The sequence below is a fragment of the Musa acuminata genome, chromosome BXJ3-10, assembly GCF_036884655.1.
Source record: "Musa acuminata AAA Group cultivar baxijiao chromosome BXJ3-10, Cavendish_Baxijiao_AAA, whole genome shotgun sequence".
NCBI classification, from domain to species: Eukaryota; Viridiplantae; Streptophyta; class Magnoliopsida; order Zingiberales; family Musaceae; genus Musa; species Musa acuminata.
The window spans coordinates 23,524,316-23,545,011 of record NC_088358.1 but is presented as its reverse complement, the minus strand read 5'-3'; the positions used below and the strand labels follow the sequence as shown (position 1 = coordinate 23,545,011).

Sequence of the window (20,696 nt, the reverse complement as noted above, 5' to 3'; positions counted from 1 at the left end):
GAAGCCTGTTCCAAAGCACATAAATGCAAACAATGATGCTCTCTAGATCATTTGTCTTCATCGAGTTTTTTCTTAGCAATGAGGAATATGAAACAAATTTAATTGTAAAATAAAGACTAATTTAATAATATTTCAAGCCAGGAGCTTCTTAATATTGCCATATATTTGCTATTTCAGAATATAAAGATGACTAATTTGTGACAAACCATACCAATTCCGTGCATAAAGTCCACCACTTAAATAGCCTGAAATGAATGATGTAAGAGCATAGCACACCATAAAGGTCGTCACAATAGCTCCGCATCTGTCACAAACCAAAACCCATTACTGATGAGTAGATAATCATTAGAATCCACTTTTGGCACTTAGATAAGATAATGATAAGAACACAACTGTGAACCACCAAGAGATCAAAGAGGTAAAATATTCATGTTTATAAAGAAACTCCTATACTTTTTGGAAACTCTACGCAGAGAATCCATCTTACTGATGGTATATCAGAGACGATTAGCCTCCTGCCTTGAAAGTATATCCGCAAGCATGACGTTAAATTTACAATAACCACACGACAGAAATATCCTAGTTCTATCTCAAACACTTTATTGATACGAGTAAATTCATGTCACAAGTCTGATGGACCTGTTCTAAGGGATGAACTTCTAGGCCAGGCACATAGAAAAGGCAATGGGATGGTCCTACTAGCTCAAGAACCTTGTTAGAATGAGCATTTACCGTATAGTTAAAACTACTAAGTGCAATTTATTAATAGTAGGGCCAACTCATCTAGTCTCCTATACTAATCCTAGTCACAATCATCTTCCAATTTTGAAGTACTGGGATGTTGCAATATAATCCTTGAAAGTACACCAACATCATATGCTCAAGCAGTATCATAGAGTGGATTTAGTGTCTAAACTATCGATGCCAGTAATGATACTGGACACACATAGTGTCTTTTCACCTTTTTTTCCCCTGGGAAACATACTATGAAGCCGAGTTATTTTGGCCAAGGCACTCTGTTTCCTTCCAAGTGAATCTGTATTAAACTATTGGAACATCCATCCAAAATAAGATAACATAAAGACCCATATGTAGAGAATACATTTGGAGGTAAGACCTGTAAAGGTTTTGTTCATGTTTCTCTTATAATGGATCCACAATTTGTTGAGACTCGTGAAAGATTTCAGCAATCTCAAGAATTAGAAACGAAGAACCTACACGCTAACACAACACCCGAACACAAATGAAGAACTAGAAACCCTAATGCTTGAATCGATCCTGCGTAGACGGATCGACCTGCAAATCGTGCCAATACAATTCTTCGATTCCAAGATGACGCGTGCGCACAGAACCAGCGAACAGATCAAAAACTCACCAGCCAAGAGTCCCGCAGAGCATCCATCCGTTCACGGTCGCGATCAAGATCTCGAAGAACAACGTAACAAGAGATCAATAAACCGATGGGGGTGGAGGGAGGGATGAAGGGGGGACGGAATCGGGGGCAGAGGCAGCGAGAAGGCGAAGGGTTGGGGGAACTACGGAGCATCGCCGCGGGAGGAGACGAAGCCGAGTTTAAACCGATTGACCGCTCCATCGATTTGGGAGGAATCAGTCCAAATCACAAGCGCGACTCCGCTACTCGGAGTTCGGATCAGCGAAGTCTTCGGTTCGGATTCACATCCGAAACCAATAAGCTTATCGGATCATTTAGAAGTCTATGCCTACATCATTGGTGCATCTCCACGCTAACACAGTAATGCATGCAGGAAATCTTACGTATAAATTTGTCTCAAGACAATGATGAAGAGATTTTGGTCATTGTCAAAGGAATAATGACGTATAGGCGTCGAGTAGTCGATTTATCGCAATCAAGTTGGAAAGAGCCACACCACATTCTTTAGCGTTAGCTAACGCCAACTACGAAAGTGTAAAGTCCACTATAACAAGACTTTCTCAATACAAAAAATCTTCTTAATTCATGTCATTTAGAGGGTCAACAATAACACATGCTTAGGTAGATATAATTAATCCATATACCATCCTTGAGCTTGGAACTTGTTCTGCCATACATAACCACAAATAATGGATAGAGTACTTAGAACAGTCTCCAGAGCTATATTGCCATGAGCAGTGTGTCACAGAGAAGATTAAACAATGATTAGCCACACTTCCATTGCACATGACACACTCTGTTCATCCTCAGACCAACAAACCCTAGTTTCTCTCTGTCTGTCTCTCTCTCTCTCTCAGAGTACTTTTCATTTATTTAGTGAAGATCAGGTTAACCTACCAAAACCACATCACATATCGTTGAACAAACTGGTTCCAGTGAGACACCCAACACAAGGAAACTGGCATCCATGGCCACCATTCCCCATCACCTTTGGCCTCCCTTTGCTTGCACCATGAAAGCACAGAAAACGTAAAGAAAGATTAAACCCTACGACTTGAGCATTTCAAAAAGACCAAGACAGGCTTCCGCACTAAGAGGAAGTAATGCTGTTTTCATATAGTCTTTGGAGAGTCTGCTAGTTTTGAGCTTCTTCTAATGGTCTGATAACTCTTAGTACATTAGGGTGTGCGGTGTTACGGCAGCTGCAAGCTTCACTACCTTGGAAACCAAGATGGCGACACAAGCAGATGGTGGCTGGAGAGTAACTGCTGGTCGCAGCTGATGAGAGAGCCTGTGAAGGCTGTGCACGTTTTGGGGAGTGCTGAGGGAGGCTTATGGAGAGGTCGAGGTTGAGGTCGATGTAGCGGACGTCGTCTTGGCTGGCGCCGCCGCAGTTAGCCTCGTCGGAGGAGGAGTACTCGGCCGGGGCTTGTACGGCAACCGCCATGTCCTGCACCATGGCGGTTTCCGGTTGTTGGGGGATCGGGCGATGAGTCTGGGGATCGATGCCTCGGCCGAGGAGTTTCCGCTTGATGTGCGTGTTCCAGTAGTTCTTGATCTCGTTGTCGGTCCTCCCCGGTAGCCGACCGGCGATGAGGGACCATCTGGATCATCAACCACCGTCGCATGCAACTCAGAAAGGTTCTTCACCTAAGCAAGGGAAACATTCATCTTATTGGGACTGCAAGATGACATACTTGTTCCCGAGCACGCCATGTAGCTTGATGATGTGCTCGTCTTCCTCCTCCGTGAAGTTGCCTCGCTTGAGGTCGGGCCGGAGGTAGTTTATCCACCTGAGCCTGCAGCTCTTTCCGCATCGAAGCAAACCTGCAGGCAAGCGGAGAACAGCATGAGCTGCAGAGCTGAATGGAATTGCTAGCTAGCTTGCTAGCTGCGCATGAAGTGCTCCGAAGAGGACCTGCAGCTTTGGGGAGTGATCTCCAGCAACCTTCACCATGGGCTTTGATGTAGGAGACGAGCTTCTCGTCTTCCTCCTTGGTCCATGCTCCCTTGTTGGTATGAGCCTTCTCACAGCACGGAGACCTGCCCATATTCCCAACACCTGTGCAGCGGGGTTCTCTGTGGACTACACTTTGCGATGAGAGAGCAAAGAGCATAAACAAGAGAAAGAATCAGAAGGGAGGAGTGGGACAAGGGAAGAGAGAAAGAGAGCGAGAAGGGAGGATGGATTTATACGAGAGGAGGGGGAAGGTGTGAGCTTGCATTGAATTGATGCAAGGATCGAGTGGCAACAAAACCGGGGGTTGGATTTGTTAGGTAGGCCTTCTTTTACGTGAGTCTTTCTAGTTCTATATTAATCTTACTTCGCTCTCTCTCTCTCTCTCTCTCTCTCTCTCTCTCTCTCTCTCTCTCCATCTTCGATGGATTAAAGAAAAACAAAAGGCTTCTAGAAGCTAACTTATCTGTGTGGAGTGTAGGAGGAAGAGAGAATCCATCAATTTGTTGACCAACCCTTCTCTTCTTTTATTCTCTCTCCTATATGTTTGTGTAACAAGTGGAGAACTGTTTTACCTACTACTAATACTGCATTCCTTATAATTAGCTTGAGCGTATACAAGAGATTAGAAGCTAGTAGGATTTGGAGAGCAATATAATTTCTTGTCGGAGATTAAAAGTTGAATTTAGATAATGACACGAGAATTTTAGAACTATCAAGAAATCCATAATTAACGTATGCATTAAATACTATGAAGACATCTCTACCCCTTTTTATACGTAAAATTATGTGTTATTTTGGATTATTGAAGGAGAAATGAATCATTAATCTTCAGTTTGTTCTTCATTGGATGTCCCCTCTGAAGAGAACTGGTTTACCTCCCTTGCTAATAAATCTATTGACAGTATAATCAGCAGAGTACTCATTAATATACTTGCCATCCACCGGTCACTGCTACACTGAGAACACAATCAAGAGGCCCAAGCAGAGGTAGAAGGATGGGGGATGACAAGAACAATCATCTGGGGAGAAGTGAGATCCTTGGCTACTCATCAATCCAGCTCCAACAGCTGGTGTGTGCTTCATTCAATTAATGCATTTCTGCTGCTGCACACTCATCCAGTGTTTCTCACTGATTGATAGACATCTACCCATTGTTACGTCTTGGTGATCTCTTGACCAGTCAAGGTGGACTGTGACCCTGTTCCAGAGGAGGAAGTTGGCAGATGTGAGATGAACCCAGGGTTTCCAGCTCTCCAGCAGAGCTCAGGACCCTACAAGATGGAAAAAGATGGCAGCTTTTCTTCTGAGGTCAAGTGGTGCATTCATTGTCCCCTTAGCTGAAAGAGGAAGGGGCACAAATGTCTCTTGACACCCTCTTCTCTCTGACCTCACTCCCCTCCTTTTAACTCATCCACCAACCTCCCTGAAGGACTGTAAGAAACAAGCAAGGATGGGAAATGGCTACCTACCCACCATGGTACCCATGCCTTTATGACAATGAAACCTGGGGGGTTGGGAAGGCTTCTAGAGGAGGGAACTGTCATGGGCTTTTGGTTCCACCTAACCACTGGCTGCTTGTGGCATGGCAACAATTTTTCTCTACCTCTTCACTGGCAATGGCAGGAGTTGAAGTATGGCAGTGTGACTTTAAATCCTGATGGCAATAAGCTGCTTCCAATTCAAATGAGAGTTGTTAATCCATGAAAAGGATCCCAGGAATCAAACCACTTGAAAGCTAATGTGATGATGCTAACTCTGACAGGCTACCAAATGCTTCAGGAACCCAATGACATATGATTTCTAGAAGAGCTCACCAACTTCTTTTCTTCTTCATCATCTTCTTTCTTAACTAATTGCTGGCTTTCACAGGCCTAACACAGGGCATTCATTCTGGAAGAGGTGTCAACCCAGTACTTGGTAAGCACACCAACCAATCCCACTGATATGGGGCTCAAATATATTATCATGAGCCCCCACCTACCATTGCCTCCTTGTCATGCCTGCATAAGAACACAAACATCCATGCATGCCCAACACTTTTGTCTCCAGCCAAGCCTCTGTCTTGACCAACCCAGAGAGAGTGCTTTCTGCTCCTCAACAAACCCATTCTTCTTGGGAAACATATACAAGCGAAGAGTGAAGATAAAACAAATAGGTGTGGTCTAGAAGATAGTTTAAAGGTTGAAAGCTAAGCGCATGACCTGCAAGATGTACTGGAAGATGCTTCTTCCCAGTGTGTGGAGGATGAAACAATCAAAACAACATTGTGATCTACTATGCAATAAATATCTACTTGTTCAAAAGAGAATTGCAAGAACAATTAGGTTCATTCTCAACATAAACAGAATAAACATTATGGTTCATTTTGTGGTACACTAACATGGGAACAAAGAGGAGTGCTTTGCTACCACACTATTTTGCATGGCTGTGAAGAAGCTTATTAGACTTGAATTGTTGGTGTGACTTCATCACCTTATTAGGCAGTGTAGGCCTGGCAATGCAGTTGTTGACCATCTCACTCTCACCCTCAAAGAGACTGGCAGCTTCAGTGCCAGTGAACAACCACATCACTCCATCATCCAAGCTCACCAGAAAAGACCAACAAGTGCCCAATGGTTAGCAAGAGCCAGGAAGTGGACACTGGTAGGTGGAAAAGATTGCTCATTTCCCCAACCAGTGTAAGGCATGAATAGGATTTAAGTTATGGAGATAGATGACTGATACAGGTAGGTCATTTACATCAATGTTGGAAGATGCTCAAGGCAGCTATGCAGGACAAACAAGAATATTGGTGATGGGAGTGAGGTGTGCAATGTTAGAGATGGTGACTATGGTTGATTTTGCATCATATGCAGGGGAACCATGGAATCTTATGTGGACTTGGATCCTCTGTTCTTTGTTATCAGTGCTGAAAATTCTCTTCATTGGCATCCTGAACTAGATTTTGTCCATGCAGTTTGTCTAGAACTCTTCATTTGCTCTGGAAGATGATACCACTGGAAGCAACTCAATTACTTCTCTTAAATGGCATCCTCTGTTGATCATACTTCTCTTTCTTTTATCATTTGACTTCTTCAATTGCAATAAAAAATGTAACTAAGATTATCGAAAATTTCAGCCAACTTCTGCTTTGAAGATCCATTCAATATAATATTTATTGCCTGATAGATGAATTATAATGCTCTATTATTTTTTTCTTATAAAGAACCAGTTTGACTATTTCCATTTATCGAATTACATATCATCTGTCATATCCTTCAGATCCTTCACAACTATTTTCTCTTCAAACTTTATAATCCGAGAAAAAACCTTTATTAGGAATCTCAAAACCAATTCTTCTCAAACATAAACTACAATTTATCTTCCAATAAATCTAATCATTTTGGTGGCCTAAACTTCAAAGAGTGTTGCATGCATATTGATTCTTCTAATTTAAGACTGCAGTGGACGGCGAGAAGAATCAACAAAGAATTCCAACTTATAATGACTTGAGATCTGTTGGTTTCTTTCTCCTTTGGAGACGATTTCCACTGTTCTTGACGGACGTCAAGATCTCCATCATTTGATGTGATCCTGAGAGCAGCAGAAGTCTCAACTGGTCGGCATGGTCCTTCACACAATGCGTTAGGGTGGCCATTCTGACACGGTCGAAGAGAGAAACGCATGTGTTTGACCTGCTGAAGCAAGACAATGATGGCACATAACCTACCCAAGGAAAGAGCTTTTCTTGGCACCGGCAAAAATCTCGCCTACTTGCAGCCAACCTTTCCAGCCCATCCAGGAATTTTGCTCGCCTTCTCGCTCTGGAGACATGGTTACTGTGCAGCCACATCTGTCACTTCTCCTTTTCTTTTAAGAAGGATTGAGAACGAAGGCCTTCACTTCCGAGTCCTGAACACTCTCCAGCGTGGGTGCAGCCATGGCCGAACTCCGTGGCTTTTCCTTTACCACCGTCTTCTTCTTCTTCTTCTTTGCTGTTGTGTTCGCTATTGCTTCGGCAGCAGAAGAGCCGCATGGGTTCCTCCAGAGCGAGAAGCTGGTGAAGAAGCCGGTGCGCGAGAAGCTGAGCCACCTGCGGTTCTACTGGCACGACGTGGTGAGCGGGCCGGACCCGACCGCCGTCCCCGTGGCCCGGGCAGCAGCCTCGTCCACGAACGCGTCGGGCAGCGGGTTCGGCACGGTGGTCATGATCGACGACCCGATGACGGTGGGGCCGGAGCTGTCGTCACGGCTCGTCGGCCGGGCGCAGGGGTTCTACGCGCTCGCCGCCAAGGAGGAGACCGCCCTACTCATGGCCATGAACTTGGCCTTCGTGGAGGGGAAGTACAACGGGAGCACGATCACCGTCCTGGGGCGGAACGCGGTGTTCTCCGGTGTGCGGGAGATGCCGGTGGTGGGCGGGAGCGGGCTGTTCCGGCTGGCCCGCGGCTACGCCCAAGCCAGGACGTACAGCGTCAACCTCGGGACCCGCGACGCCGTGGTCGAGTACAATGTCTTTGTCATGCATTACTAGTGGTTTGGTATTATTTCGTCATCTTGCTTCACATGTCGGACCTGTTCACGAGCTCTGTTGTCTTCTACAATAGTCGCTACAAACTCCGTGCATAAGTCTTCTCTCTCGATCGATAGATGTCTAATGTAACGATGATTTTATGTACGATAATTTAAAATAATGATAATTTTATATTTTAAAATTATATATGATGATTTAAAATTATGCACGTAATTCTTTAACTTATGATGTAACCATTTCCACTTAAAATTCTAAAATTATAAGTTTACTCTATTTCGATATGACATATAGATTATCATCATAAAAAAAAAAAAGATCGTTAAATCTCAAATTTTGATGATGAAATTATGATCTAATCGGTGTTTAAGTGACGTAGAACTAATCTCGATCATGGAAAGATAAATCGATTGAAGTAGAAAGAATCAGATATTGGACTACTGTAGATCATGTCAGAAATTTGGTCGACGTGTCGGCATAAGGACTTTGTACCATGAGTTCGAGCACCGAGCCAAAAGGATTAGACATTACGCCAAGAAAATCAGCTATTACATAAGGTCAATATGTTGATTGGGCAATACACCGGAGAAGACAATGCGCTGAAGGTTTGAACAAAGCGCAAATGAACCAATGACATGCCAAACAATATAATATTCTCGTATTGTAATCGGTCATATCTTGATCAAAATAGATTAGATCTAATTAAGTTAGTTTTGAGTATAACTATACTAGCTCAATTAGGAGCTCAATGGGCCTAAGTGAGGGTTGATTTGGGCCCATAGTTGGGTCAAGTAATGGTACCGCCAGACCAAGCGATGGAACCACCTATAAGTTGAAACATACGAAGTGTACAATTCCGGAAGACCCGACGATGGTATCGCTAGTGTCAAGCAATGATATCACCTAAACTAGCGTTGGTATTACCCAATCATAGTCTTCCAAACTATATTAAGTGATGGTAGTGCCTAGATTGGGCAGTGGTACCGCCAATACCTGAGCTGTTGGCAGTGGTACCACTAAAACCCCTTGCTAGTCATAGGTGCCCAGCAAGCCAATCACGTGAGTGATGGCACGTGTGACTTGATACAGAATCTTTTTGCTTATTATATTTTGGCGTATATCACTTTATAACTATTGCATAAATGCATATATATATTGTGATGTCCTTGGATTTGTGCAATGGGAATCGGATCGTGATGAGATCACGATAATGAGATCGATTAACCTTTAAACACATATCCTAAATAATCCCGGTCATAGGTTACTCGAGAGGGACATCGAGATAACTGGATAGACTGGTGTGCTATATACCCGTCCATATGATGGATGCAGCTGGTCTCATAGCTGCTCGTGTAGGGACACTAGGGATACAGTACAGGTGCTCATTGGAGATGTTGGGAAATCATAGGGGGGCGGCATCATATGCGCAGCGGAAGAACAAGAAAACAAAAATCCCCGATTCCCAAAAAGGTGTTCATCGTCGTGCGAAGATTGGTGCGCAAAATCCGCAAAAACACAAAACTGCGTATAGAGATTGTGTTACCTAGGGAGATCGTATATCCCTGTTTCCTTGCAGATCCTTAGGAGAGGGTGAAGGAGGTCAAGCGTCCTCCTCTCTAGCGGTGATCCACACAGCAGGGTTGCGACGACGCTCCTCAAAACTCCAGGCCTACTCTGAGGTGGAGAGGGAGAGGAGAATAGGAAGGGCAAGCAAAGACTCTAGCCTATGAGGCTGTGAATCCCTCCTATTTATAGAGATCCCGTGTCAAAACCCTAATGGGTCCTTTCCCTAGTGGGTGTTGGATCTGCATCCAATAAGACAAGGGCTCCGTCGGATATCTCATATCCGAACCTCTACTCATCGCAATGCCTACCATATGTGTGTGACCCTCTAGGCCCAATATCGAGCTGGCCGTGAGTCATACCTGTCAGAACTCCTTCTAACTAAGTGAATTATTATCTCTGTAATAATTCACTCGACTCATCGACTACGGAAGTACTAGGCCACTACGCCGTAGTCCCCAGACGATACAGGGGAATCCAATCCATTGGACCTGTCTGTCCTCAGTTACCATGTACCTATAGTCCCTCATCCATCTAATATCCCAGAGATCGTATATCGAGCATGGTGCTGTCAGACCCATACGGTTTCTTCTCGAGTCTCGCTCTAATCGGATTCTCCCGGAGAACTCTTTCTCTCTCAACCCGAATGACCCTGACCAGGGATTTGTCTGAGCAAGAACACATGGGATATTCCTCTCATGATACCGAGAGTGGATGATCCTCTATCGACACTCAATAGCCCTCGTAAGGTCGACTACCACTCCCAATGACCAGCTGTACTAGATCTGGGAACAGCCAAACCTATAAGTCTGGTATCAAAGAGTGGAGCACTCATACAGGACATCCTTGGTGTCTCAAGTCTAAGAACCAGATACACCACTAGGACTACGGAATCGTTGTCTGACAATAAGGCATCATCAACCATCCAGCATTCCGTAAGCGGATCAATCAGTGAACTCATTCTCCAATGAGCACCTGTACTGTATCCCTAGTGTCCCTACACGAGCAGCTATGAGACCAGCTGCATCCATCATATGGACGGGTATACAGCACACCAGTCTATCCGGTTATCACGATGTCCCTCTCGAGTAACCTATGACCGGGATTATTTAGGATATGTGTTTAAAGGTGAATCGATCTCATTATCGTGATCTCATCACGATCCGATTCCCATTGCACAAATCCAAGGACATCACAATATATATGCATTTATGCAATAGTTATAAAGTGATATATGCCAAAATATAATAAGCAAAAAGATTCTGTATTAAGTCACACGTGCCATCACTCATGTGATTGGCTTGCTGGGCACTTATGACTAGCAATCTCCCACTTGACCTAAAGCCAATCACCTATGTGTCTGATCCCCATCAGACCCCTGTGACGCTCAAAGACAATCTGAGACAATGGCTTTGTTAGTGGATCTGCAATGTTATCTTCGGATGGAACTCTTTCCACTGCTACATCTCCTCGGGTCACGATCTCTCTGATAAGGTGGAACCTCCTCAGAACATGCTTAGATTTCTGATGAGACCTAGGTTCCTTCGCTTGAGCAATTGCCCCGTTGTTATCGCAATATAGGGAAATCGGCTCCTCACTATCCGGCACGACTCCCAAATCTGTGATGAACTTCTTCAACCAGACTCCCTCCTTTGCTGCATCTGATGCAGTAATGTACTCCGCCTCTGTAGTCGAGTCAGCAGTGGTATCTTGCTTGGAACTCTTCCAGCACACTGCTCCTCCATTCAAGGTGTACACATACCCTGAATTCGACTTGCTATCATCGACATCAGACTGAAAACTTGAGTCAGTGTAGCCTTCAACCTTAAGGCTATTACCTCCATATACTAGTAAAAGATCCTTAGTCCTTCTCAAGTACTTAAGGATACACTTTACTGCTTTCCAGTGCTCCAAGCCTGGATCCGCCTGATACCTGCTCGTGACACTCAGAGCATGCGCTATATCAGGCCTAGTACATAGCATGGCATACATGATAGACCCTATTGCTGAGGCATAAGGTATCATATCCATGTTCGCCCTTTCTTCTGGAGTCTTTGGGGACATACTCGTAGAAAGCGATATCCCATGTCTCATCGGTATGAGACCTCTTTTGGAATTTTCCATGCCAAACCTTTTGACAATAGTTTCTCTGTACCTGGATTGGGACAAGCCAAGCATCCTTTTGGATCTATCTCTATAGATTCTAATCCCCAAGATATAAGATGCTTCTCCTAAGTCCTTCATGGAGAAGTGTCTAGATAACCAAGCCTTTATTGTGGATAGCATTCCTATGTCATTCCCAATGATGAGGATGTCATCCACATATAACACCAAAAAGCTAATAGCGCTCCCACTTACCTTTCTGTATACACAAGGCTCATCTTCGTTCTTAACGAAGTCATAAGATCTGATTGCCTCATCAAATCTTATGTTCCAACTTCGGGAAGCTTGCTTTAGTCCATAAATGGATCTAAGCAACCTACACACCTTATCTGGGCAGTTCTTGGACACGAATCCCTCAGGTTGCATCATATACACCTCCTCCTCTAGGTTCCCGTTGAGGAATGCGGTTTTCACATCCATCTGCCAGATCTCATAATCATAGTGTGCTGCAATAGCCAATAGAATTCTGATGGATTTTAGCATTGCTACGGGTGAGAAAGTTTCGTCGTAGTCAACACCTTGCCTTTGACGATACCCCTTAGCCACTAGCCTTGCTTTATAGGTCTCTACCTTTTCATCTACTCCGATCTTTTTCTTAAAGATCCACTTGCAACCGATGGGTACAATACCTTCGGGTGCATCAACTAGGTTCCAAACCTTATTGGAGTACATAGAATCCATCTCAGAATTCATGGCTTCTTTCCACTTCCCGGAGTCTATACTCATAATAGCCTCCTCGTAGGTCTGAGGATCAATATCCTCTACATCCTCTGCTCTAATATGTCCCACATATCTCTCAGGAGGATGGGATACTCTATCAGACCTGCGTAAAGTTGAAACTTGTGTATTAGATACCTGAACAGACTCGGGCTGTAGAGTGGTGCTTGAGCTTGGTTCCCTAACTTCGCTCAACTCTATCATTCTCCCACTGTCTCCGCCAAGAATGTGTTCCTTCTCAAGGAACACTGCTCTCTTAGCTACAAAGACCTTTTGGTCCTCGAGATGATAGAAGTAATACCCACAAGTTTCCTTGGGGTATCCCACAAATTTACATCGCCCTGTCCTTGATTCTAACTTATCGGGGTTGTGTCTTTTAACATGGGCAGAGCAGCCCCAAATCTTAACTACTTTAAGATCAGGCTTCTTCCCTTTCCATATCTCATATGGTGTAGGCACCACCGACTTAGTTGGAACTCTGTTCAGAAGGTAAGCTGCGGTTTCTAGGGCATATCCCCAGAATGAGATGGGTAGGTCAGCGAAACTCATCATGGACCGTACCATATCTAATAATGTACGATTTCTCCTTTCAGAGACACCATTGAGCTGAGGTGTATAAGGAGGTGTCCATTGGGATAATATCCCATGGTCCTTGAGGAAGTGAGTAAACTCTGTACTTAAGTACTCACCTCCTCGATCTGATCGAAGAGTTTTGATACTCTTTCCAGTCTGGTTCTCCACCTCATTCTTATACTCTCTGAATTTCTCAAAGGCCTCGGACTTGTACTTCATTAAGTACACATATCCATACCTTGAGAAATCATCAGTAAATGTAATGAAGTAGGAGTAACCTCCAATGGCATGAGTTGACATGGGTCCACATACATCACTATGTATGAGTTCCAACAACTCAGTGGCTCTCTCTCCAGTTCCACTAAATGGAGAGTTGGTCAGTTTTCCACGAATGCAAGGCTCACAAGTTGCATATGACACATAGTCGAATGGATCTAGATATCCATCATTTAGCAACTTTTGAATCCTTCTTTCATGGATGTGACCTAGCCTACAATGCCACAGGTATGCACTGTTCAACTCATCTCGTTTCCTTTTGGACACATTTATATTCATGATATGTGGAGTGGTGTCTAACATAATTAAACCATTATGCAATGTTCCTTTCGTGATGATCTTATCATCTAATAATATCGAACAACCATTGTTCTCAAAAACAAATTTATATCCACTAACTGTTAAACATGAAATGGAGATAATGTTTTTGATAATAGAAGGAACAAAATAACATGCATCTAATGCAATAAAAGCTCCACTAGGCAGATGTAGGGCGACCTCGCCAACAGCTAATACAGCAACTTTTGCTCCATTACCCATCTTGAGGTCCATCTCGCCTCTCTCTAGTCTCCTAGGCCTTGCCAGAACCTGCAACGAATTACATATATGATAAGCACTACCGGTATCTAATACCCATGTGTTATCATAAGAGTCTGACAAATGGAGACTGATCATGAATGTACCTGAAGCTTCATCAAGCTTTTGTTTCGCCCTTTCTGCAAGGTACTCTTTGCAGTTTCTCTTCCAGTGCCCATCTTTACCACAGTGGAAGCACTGGCCTTTGTCCTTTGTTGGGTCTTTCTTAGCAACCTTTGCTTTACCTTGTTTGCCCTTGCCCTTTCCCTTCTTAAGGGACCTTTCTGCTTTCCTTTTCTTTCTGGTCTCACCAGTGTAGAGAACTGGCTTCTCTTTCTTAATAGTACTCTCTGCCTCCCTCAACATATTGAGGAGCTCTGGGAGAGTCACCTCAAGCTTGTTCATATTAAAATTCATTATGAACTGTGAAAAGGAATCTGGTAGGGACTGAAGCACAATGTCCACACACAAGTTATCCTCTAGGACCATTCCTAGACCTGTGAGTTTTTCTATCCACTCAATCATCTTTAGGACATGGTTCTGAACCGGTGTCCCCTCAGTCATCCTAGCGCGGAAAAGGCTCTTGGATATCTCATATCGTTGAGTCCTTCCCTGTTCCTCAAACAATTTACGGACATGTAGGAGAATGGATCTGGCATCCATCTTTTCATGTTGTCTCTGTAACTCTGGAGTCATAGAGCCCAACATATAGCACTGAGCAAGAGTGGAGTCATCAATGTACTTCACGTAGCGAGCGATCTCATCCTCGCTTGCCCCTTCTTCGGGCGTAGGCATCACTGTATCAAGGACGTACACGATTTTCTCCGCTGTGAGAACAATTCTCAAGTTACGGAGCCAATCCGTATAATTTGGACCAGTGAGGCGGTTGACATCAAGTATGCCACGTAAGGGATTTGAAAGCGACATTTTCTGAAAATAAAGATGTAGCAAAAATGAATAACATGCAGATTTTGCAAGAAATAAACTATCAAGATATGGACTTCTATCTTAATATGCTCCCACTATTTTACTAACGAGTCACGCGACACCCTCAGCACGTGAAACGGAAGTCTCTGGCAGACTTCTAGTGGGGATCAGGATCCAATCAGCGTCTTAGTGTAACCTCGAGGGACTCGACCAATCACACTAAGCCTAAAAGGTAGACAACTCTTGCCGATCACAACTCCTTGTGATTCCCGTCCTGTTCGGCCTCCGAATCACCATGGCCTCGAGGGACTCGACCAACCATGATGCTCGGTTAAGTCAACACCTTCGTTACAAGATGAGTCTGATTTGATGATATACCCTCGAGGGACTCGACCAAGCATATCATGCCCTCAGGTCACCGGTGACATCTCTATGTCGTAAGCAAGATAGCGAATCGCGATATAGGTGAGTCTCGAGGGACTCGACCAACTCAACCTACACCGGGATTCGGTTCCTACTCATAACGATGGAAGGCCACGTGGGTCAATCTAATTGCCTCACGTTTACCGTCTTAATATTATCGAGAGATGTTTCTATGATTTGGTCTCCTAATATGACATGTCACACATATACATATTTAATATATATCTACATCGCATGCAAATATATATACATATCTAGTATGTGTATAAGCAATCACACCAGATGATCATGGACCACAACCTAATATGATTAGGCCCGAGCCAGTAGGCCTAATCACTCACATCAAGATCTATGTGTGCAACGGTGCATCTCCATGCCTTGTGATCGTCCATCTCGTCCTCGTCGGTTCCGTCGACATCTTGATGCATCTCCATGCATCACGATCGTCCGTCTCGTGGGTCCCGCTATGGCTTCCACGCTCCCGCTGCGCCTCCTCATGTGATTACAACTTAATCATAGGCACGCAGGCCCGACAATAAACGAGAAATATAATGGAGGTTCGCAGACCTCAATAATAATAATCACAAGTACACACATCACACGGTTCAAAAACCAATCATTCGCACGAACAACCTGGCTCTGATACCACTGTTGGGAAATCATAGGGGGGCGGCATCATATGCGCAGCGGAAGAACAAGAAAACAAAAATCCCCGATTCCCAAAAAGGTGTTCATCGTCGTGCGAAGATTGGTGCGCAAAATCCGCAAAAACACAAAATTGCGTATAGAGATTGTGTTACCTAGGGAGATCGTATATCCCTGTTTCCTTGCAGATCCTTAGGAGAGGGTGAAGGAGGTCAAGCGTCCTCCTCTCTAGCGGTGATCCACACAGCAGGGTTGCGACGACGCTCCTCAAAACTCCAGGCCTACTCTGAGGTGGAGAGGGAGAGGAGAATAGGAAGGGCAAGCAAAGACTCTAGCCTATGAGGCTGTGAATCCCTCCTATTTATAGAGATCCCGTGTCAAAACTCTAATGGGTCCTTTCCCTAGTGGGTATTGGATCTGCATCCAATAAGACAAGGGCTCCGTCGGATATCTCATATCCGAACCTCTACTCATCGCAATGCCTACCATATGTGTGTGACCCTCTAGGCCCAATATCGAGCTGGCCGTGAGTCATACCTGTCAGAACTCCTTCTAACTAAGTGAATTATTATCTCTGTAATAATTCACTCGACTCATCGACTACGGAAGTACTAGGCCACTACGCCGTAGTCCCCAGACGATACAGGGGAATCCAATCCATTGGACCTGTCTGTCCTCAGTTACCATGTACCTATAGTCCCTCATCCATCTAATATCCCAGAGACCGTATATCGAGCATGGTGCTGTCAGACCCATACGGTTTCTTCTCGAGTCTCGCTCTAATCGGATTCTCCCGGAGAACTCTTTCTCTCTCAACCCGAATGACCCTGGCTAGGGATTTGTCTGAGCAAGAACACATGGGATATTCCTCTCATGATACCGAGAGTGGATGATCCTCTATCGACACTCAATAGCCCTCGTAAGGTCGACTACCACTCCCAATGACCAGCTGTACTAGATCTGGGAACAGCCAAACCTATAAGTCTGGTATCAAAGAGTGGAGCACTCATACAGGACATCCTTGGTGTCTCAAGTCTAAGAACCAGATACACCACTAGGACTACGGAATCGTTGTCTGACAATAAGGCATCATCAACCATCCAGCATTCCGTAAGCGGATCAATCAGTGAACTCATTCTCCAATGAGCACCTGTACTGTATCCCTAGTGTCCCTACACGAGCAGCTATGAGACCAGCTGCATCCATCATATGGACGGGTATACAGCACACCAGTCTATCCGGTTATCACGATGTCCCTCTCGAGTAACCTATGACCGGGATTATTTAGGATATGTGTTTAAAGGTGAATCGATCTCATTATCGTGATCTCATCACGATCCGATTCCCATTGCACAAATCCAAGGACATCACAATATATATGCATTTATGCAATAGTTATAAAGTGATATATGCCAAAATATAATAAGCAAAAAGATTCTGTATTAAGTCACACGTGCCATCACTCACGTGATTGGCTTGCTGGGCACTTATGACTAGCAGGAGAATGAGTTCACTGATTGATCCGCTTACGGAATGCTGGATGGTTGATGATGCCTTATTGTCAGACAGCAATTCCGTAGTCCTAGTGGTGTATTTGGTCCTTAGACTTGAGACACCAATGATGTCTTGTATGAGTGCTCCACTCTTTGATACCAGACTTATAGGTTTGGCTATCCCAGATCTAGTACAACTGGTCATTGGGAGTGGTAGTCGACCTTACGAGGGCTATTGAGTGTCGATAGAGGATCATCCACTCTCGGCGTCATGAGAGGAATATCCCATGTGTTCTTGCTCAGACAAATCCCTGGCCAGGGTCATTCGGGTTGAGAGAGAAAGAGTTCTCCGGGAGAATCCGATTAGAGCGAGACTTGAGTAGAAACCGTATGGGTCTTACAGCACCATGCTCGATATACGGTCTCTGGGATATTAGATGGATGAGGGACTATAGGTACATGGTAACTGAGGACAGACAGGTCCAATAGATTGGATTCCCTTGTATCGTCTGGGGACTACGGCATAGTGGCCTAGTACGTCCGTAGTCGATGAGTCGAGTGAATTATTACAGAGATAATAATTCACTGAGTTAGAAGGAGTTCTGACAGGTATGACTCACGACCAGCTCGATATTGGGCCTAGAGGGTCACACACATATGGTAGGCATTGCGATGAGTAGAGGTTCGGATATGAGATATCCGACGGAGCCCTTGTCTTATTGGATGCAGATCCAATACCCACTAGGGAAGGACCCATTAGGGTTTGACACGGGATCTCTATAAATAGGAGGGATTCACAGCCTCATAGGCTAGAGTCTTTGCTTGCCTTTCCTATTCTCCTCTCCCTCTCCACCTCAGAGTAGGCTTGGAGTTTTGAGAAGGGTCGTCGCAACCCTGCTGTGTGGATCACCGCTAGAGAGGAGGACGCTTGACCTCCTTCACCCTCTCCTAAGGATCTGCAAGGAAACAGGGATATACGATCTCCCTAGGTAACACAATCTCTATACGCAGTTTTGTGTTTTGCGGATTTTTGCGCACCAATCTTCGCACGACGACGAACATCTTTTTGGGAATCGGGGATTTTTGTTTTCTTGTTCTTCCGCTGCGCATATGATGTCGCCCCCCATGATTTCCCAACAGTGGTATCAGAGCTAGGTTATTCGTGCGAATGATTGGTTTTGAACTGCGTGTGTTGTGTTTAGGAAGAATTTTGACGTCAAAATCGTTGACGCAAAAGCGAGAAAGGGCAGCAACAATTGCTGCCCTCGATCTGCGTGCGTGAAGCGCAGCCGAAGGCGGGCAGCACAGGGGCTGCGTCTGCAGTAGCCGGCCGGCGGCCTGCTTGCAGCAGCCTTGCTGCCGGCGGGGCTGGCAGCCCACGGGCAGAGGCGCTTGTCGCCGCAAGGAAGCGGCGCCTGCCACCGCAGGGCAGCGACACCTGCCGCCGCTGCTCCCGCGAGCGAAATCCCCCCCCCACAGGGGCGGCCGCTCGGCAGGACAGCACCGCTTGCGGAGGCAGCGGCGCCCGCGGGGGAGCCCACCTGCAGCGGCAGCGCCGCCAGCGGGCGTGTCGCCTGCAGGCGAGGGCAGTGCCCTCGCCCCGCCGCACAGGCCGCCGCCAGCAGGGTGGCGGCGGCGGCAGCAGCAGCAAAGGATAGTAGGGCATTAGGGTTTTCTGGGAAAAAGATAGTTTTACCCCTCGGAATTTAAGAAATTCCAGTTTCTGTCTTTTGTCCAAATTACGAAAATACCCCTATAAATTCAAAAATTCCCTACATGTCCCTGATTTCAGAAAAATATTAATTAATTAAAAGGTTTAGTTGATTATTATTTTTATTATTATCTAGTAGTCCTACATGATGATGATTATTTATACATGTGATGTATGATGTGTGGACGGATGATCATGGACCATGTGATGTGTGTACTTGTGATTATTATTATTGAGGTCAGCGAACCTCCATTATATTTCTCGTTTATTGTCGGGCCTGCGTGCCTATGATTAAGTTGTAATCACATGAGGAGGCGCAGCGGGAGCGTGGATGCGATAGCGGGACCCACGAGACGGATGATCGTGATGCATGGAGATGCATCAAGATGTCGACGGAACCGACGAGGACGAGATGGACGATCACAGGGCATGGAGATGCACCGTTGCACACATAGATCTTGATGTGAGTGATTAGGCCTACTGGCTCGGGCCTAATCATATTAGGTTGTGGTCCATGATCATCTGATGTGATTGCTTATACACATACTAGATATGTATATATATTTGCATGCGATATAGATATATATTAAATATATATATGTGTGACATGTCATATTAGGAGACCAAATTATAGAAACATCTCTCGATAATATTAAGTCGGTAAACGTGAGGCAATTAGATTGACCAACGTGGCCTTCCATCGTTATGAGTAGGAACCGATTCCCGGTGTAGGTTGAGTTGGTCGAGTCCCTCGAGACTCACCTATATCGCGATTCGCTATCTTGCTTACGACATAGAGATGTCACCGGTGACCTGAGGGCATGGTATGCTTGGTCGAGTCCCTCGAGGGTATATCATCAAATCAGACTCATCTTGTAACGAAGGTATTGACTTAACCGAGCATCATGGTTGGTCGAGTCCCTCGAGGCCATGGTGATTCGGAGGCCGAACAGGACGGGAATCATAAGGAGTTGTGATCGGCAAGAGTTGCCTACCTTTTAGGCTTAGTGTGATTAGTCGAGTCCCTCGAGGTTACACTAAGACGCTGATTGGATCCTGATCCCCACTAGAAGTCTGCCGGAGACTTCCGTTTCACGTGCTGAGGGTGTCGCGTGACTCGTTAGTAAAATAGTGGGAGCATATTAAGATAGAAGTCCATATCTTGATAGTTTATTTCTTGCAAAATCTGCATGTTATTCGTTTCTGCTACATCTTTATTTTCAGAAAATGTCGCTTTCAAATCCCTTACGTGGCATACTTGATGTCAACCGCCTTACTGGTCCAAATTATACGGATTGGCTCCGTAACTTGAGAATTGTTTTCACAGCGGAGAAAATCGTGTACGTCCTTGATACAGTGATGCCTACGCCCGAAGAAGGGGCAAGCGAGGATGAGATCGCTCGCTACGTGAAGTACATTGATGACTCCACTCTTGCTCAGGGCTATATGTTGGGCTCTATGACTCCAGAGTTACAGAAACAACATGAAAAGATGGATGCCAGATCCATTCTCCTACATGTCCTCAAATTGTTTGAGGAACAGGGAAGGACTCAACGATATGAGATATCCAAGAGCCTTTTCCGCGCTAGGATGACTGAGGGGACACCGGTTCAGAACCATGTCCTAAAAATGATTGAGTGGATAGAGAAACTCACAGGTCTAGGAATGGTCCTGGAGGATAACTTGTGTGTGGACATTGTGCTTCAGTCCCTACCAGATTCCTTTTCACATTTCATAATGAATTTTAATATGAACAAGCTTGAGGT

The 20,696-nt window shown here is 45.0% G+C and overlaps 2 protein-coding genes and 1 long non-coding RNA gene across 3 annotated transcripts; 1 reads left to right on the top strand and 2 right to left on the bottom strand.

Moving 5' to 3' along the window:
- Nucleotides 1–210: 210 nt before the first annotated feature.
- On the bottom strand, nucleotides 211–1,533 carry LOC135651498 (uncharacterized). The gene is made up of 2 exons (XR_010501856.1): nucleotides 1,376–1,533; nucleotides 211–304 (listed from the first exon to the last, which is right to left on the bottom strand). It is a non-coding gene; the product is annotated as an uncharacterized LOC135651498 (long non-coding RNA).
- Nucleotides 1,534–2,094: 561 nt separating this feature from the next.
- On the bottom strand, nucleotides 2,095–3,570 carry LOC135650565 (myb-related protein 308-like). The gene is made up of 3 exons (XM_065170037.1): nucleotides 3,312–3,570; nucleotides 3,091–3,220; nucleotides 2,095–2,997 (listed from the first exon to the last, which is right to left on the bottom strand). The coding sequence occupies exons 1-3, from the start codon at nucleotides 3,508–3,510 to the stop codon at nucleotides 2,529–2,531; spliced, it is 798 nt and encodes a 265-aa protein (XP_065026109.1). The 5' UTR covers nucleotides 3,511–3,570; the 3' UTR covers nucleotides 2,095–2,528.
- A 3,530-nt stretch (nucleotides 3,571–7,100) lies between these two features.
- Nucleotides 7,101–7,973, top strand: LOC135651005 (dirigent protein 22-like). Its single transcript, XM_065170769.1, has one exon. It carries the CDS (start codon nucleotides 7,273–7,275, stop codon nucleotides 7,864–7,866), a length of 594 nt encoding a protein of 197 aa, XP_065026841.1. The 5' UTR covers nucleotides 7,101–7,272; the 3' UTR covers nucleotides 7,867–7,973.
- The last annotated feature ends 12,723 nt before the right edge of the window (nucleotides 7,974–20,696 follow it).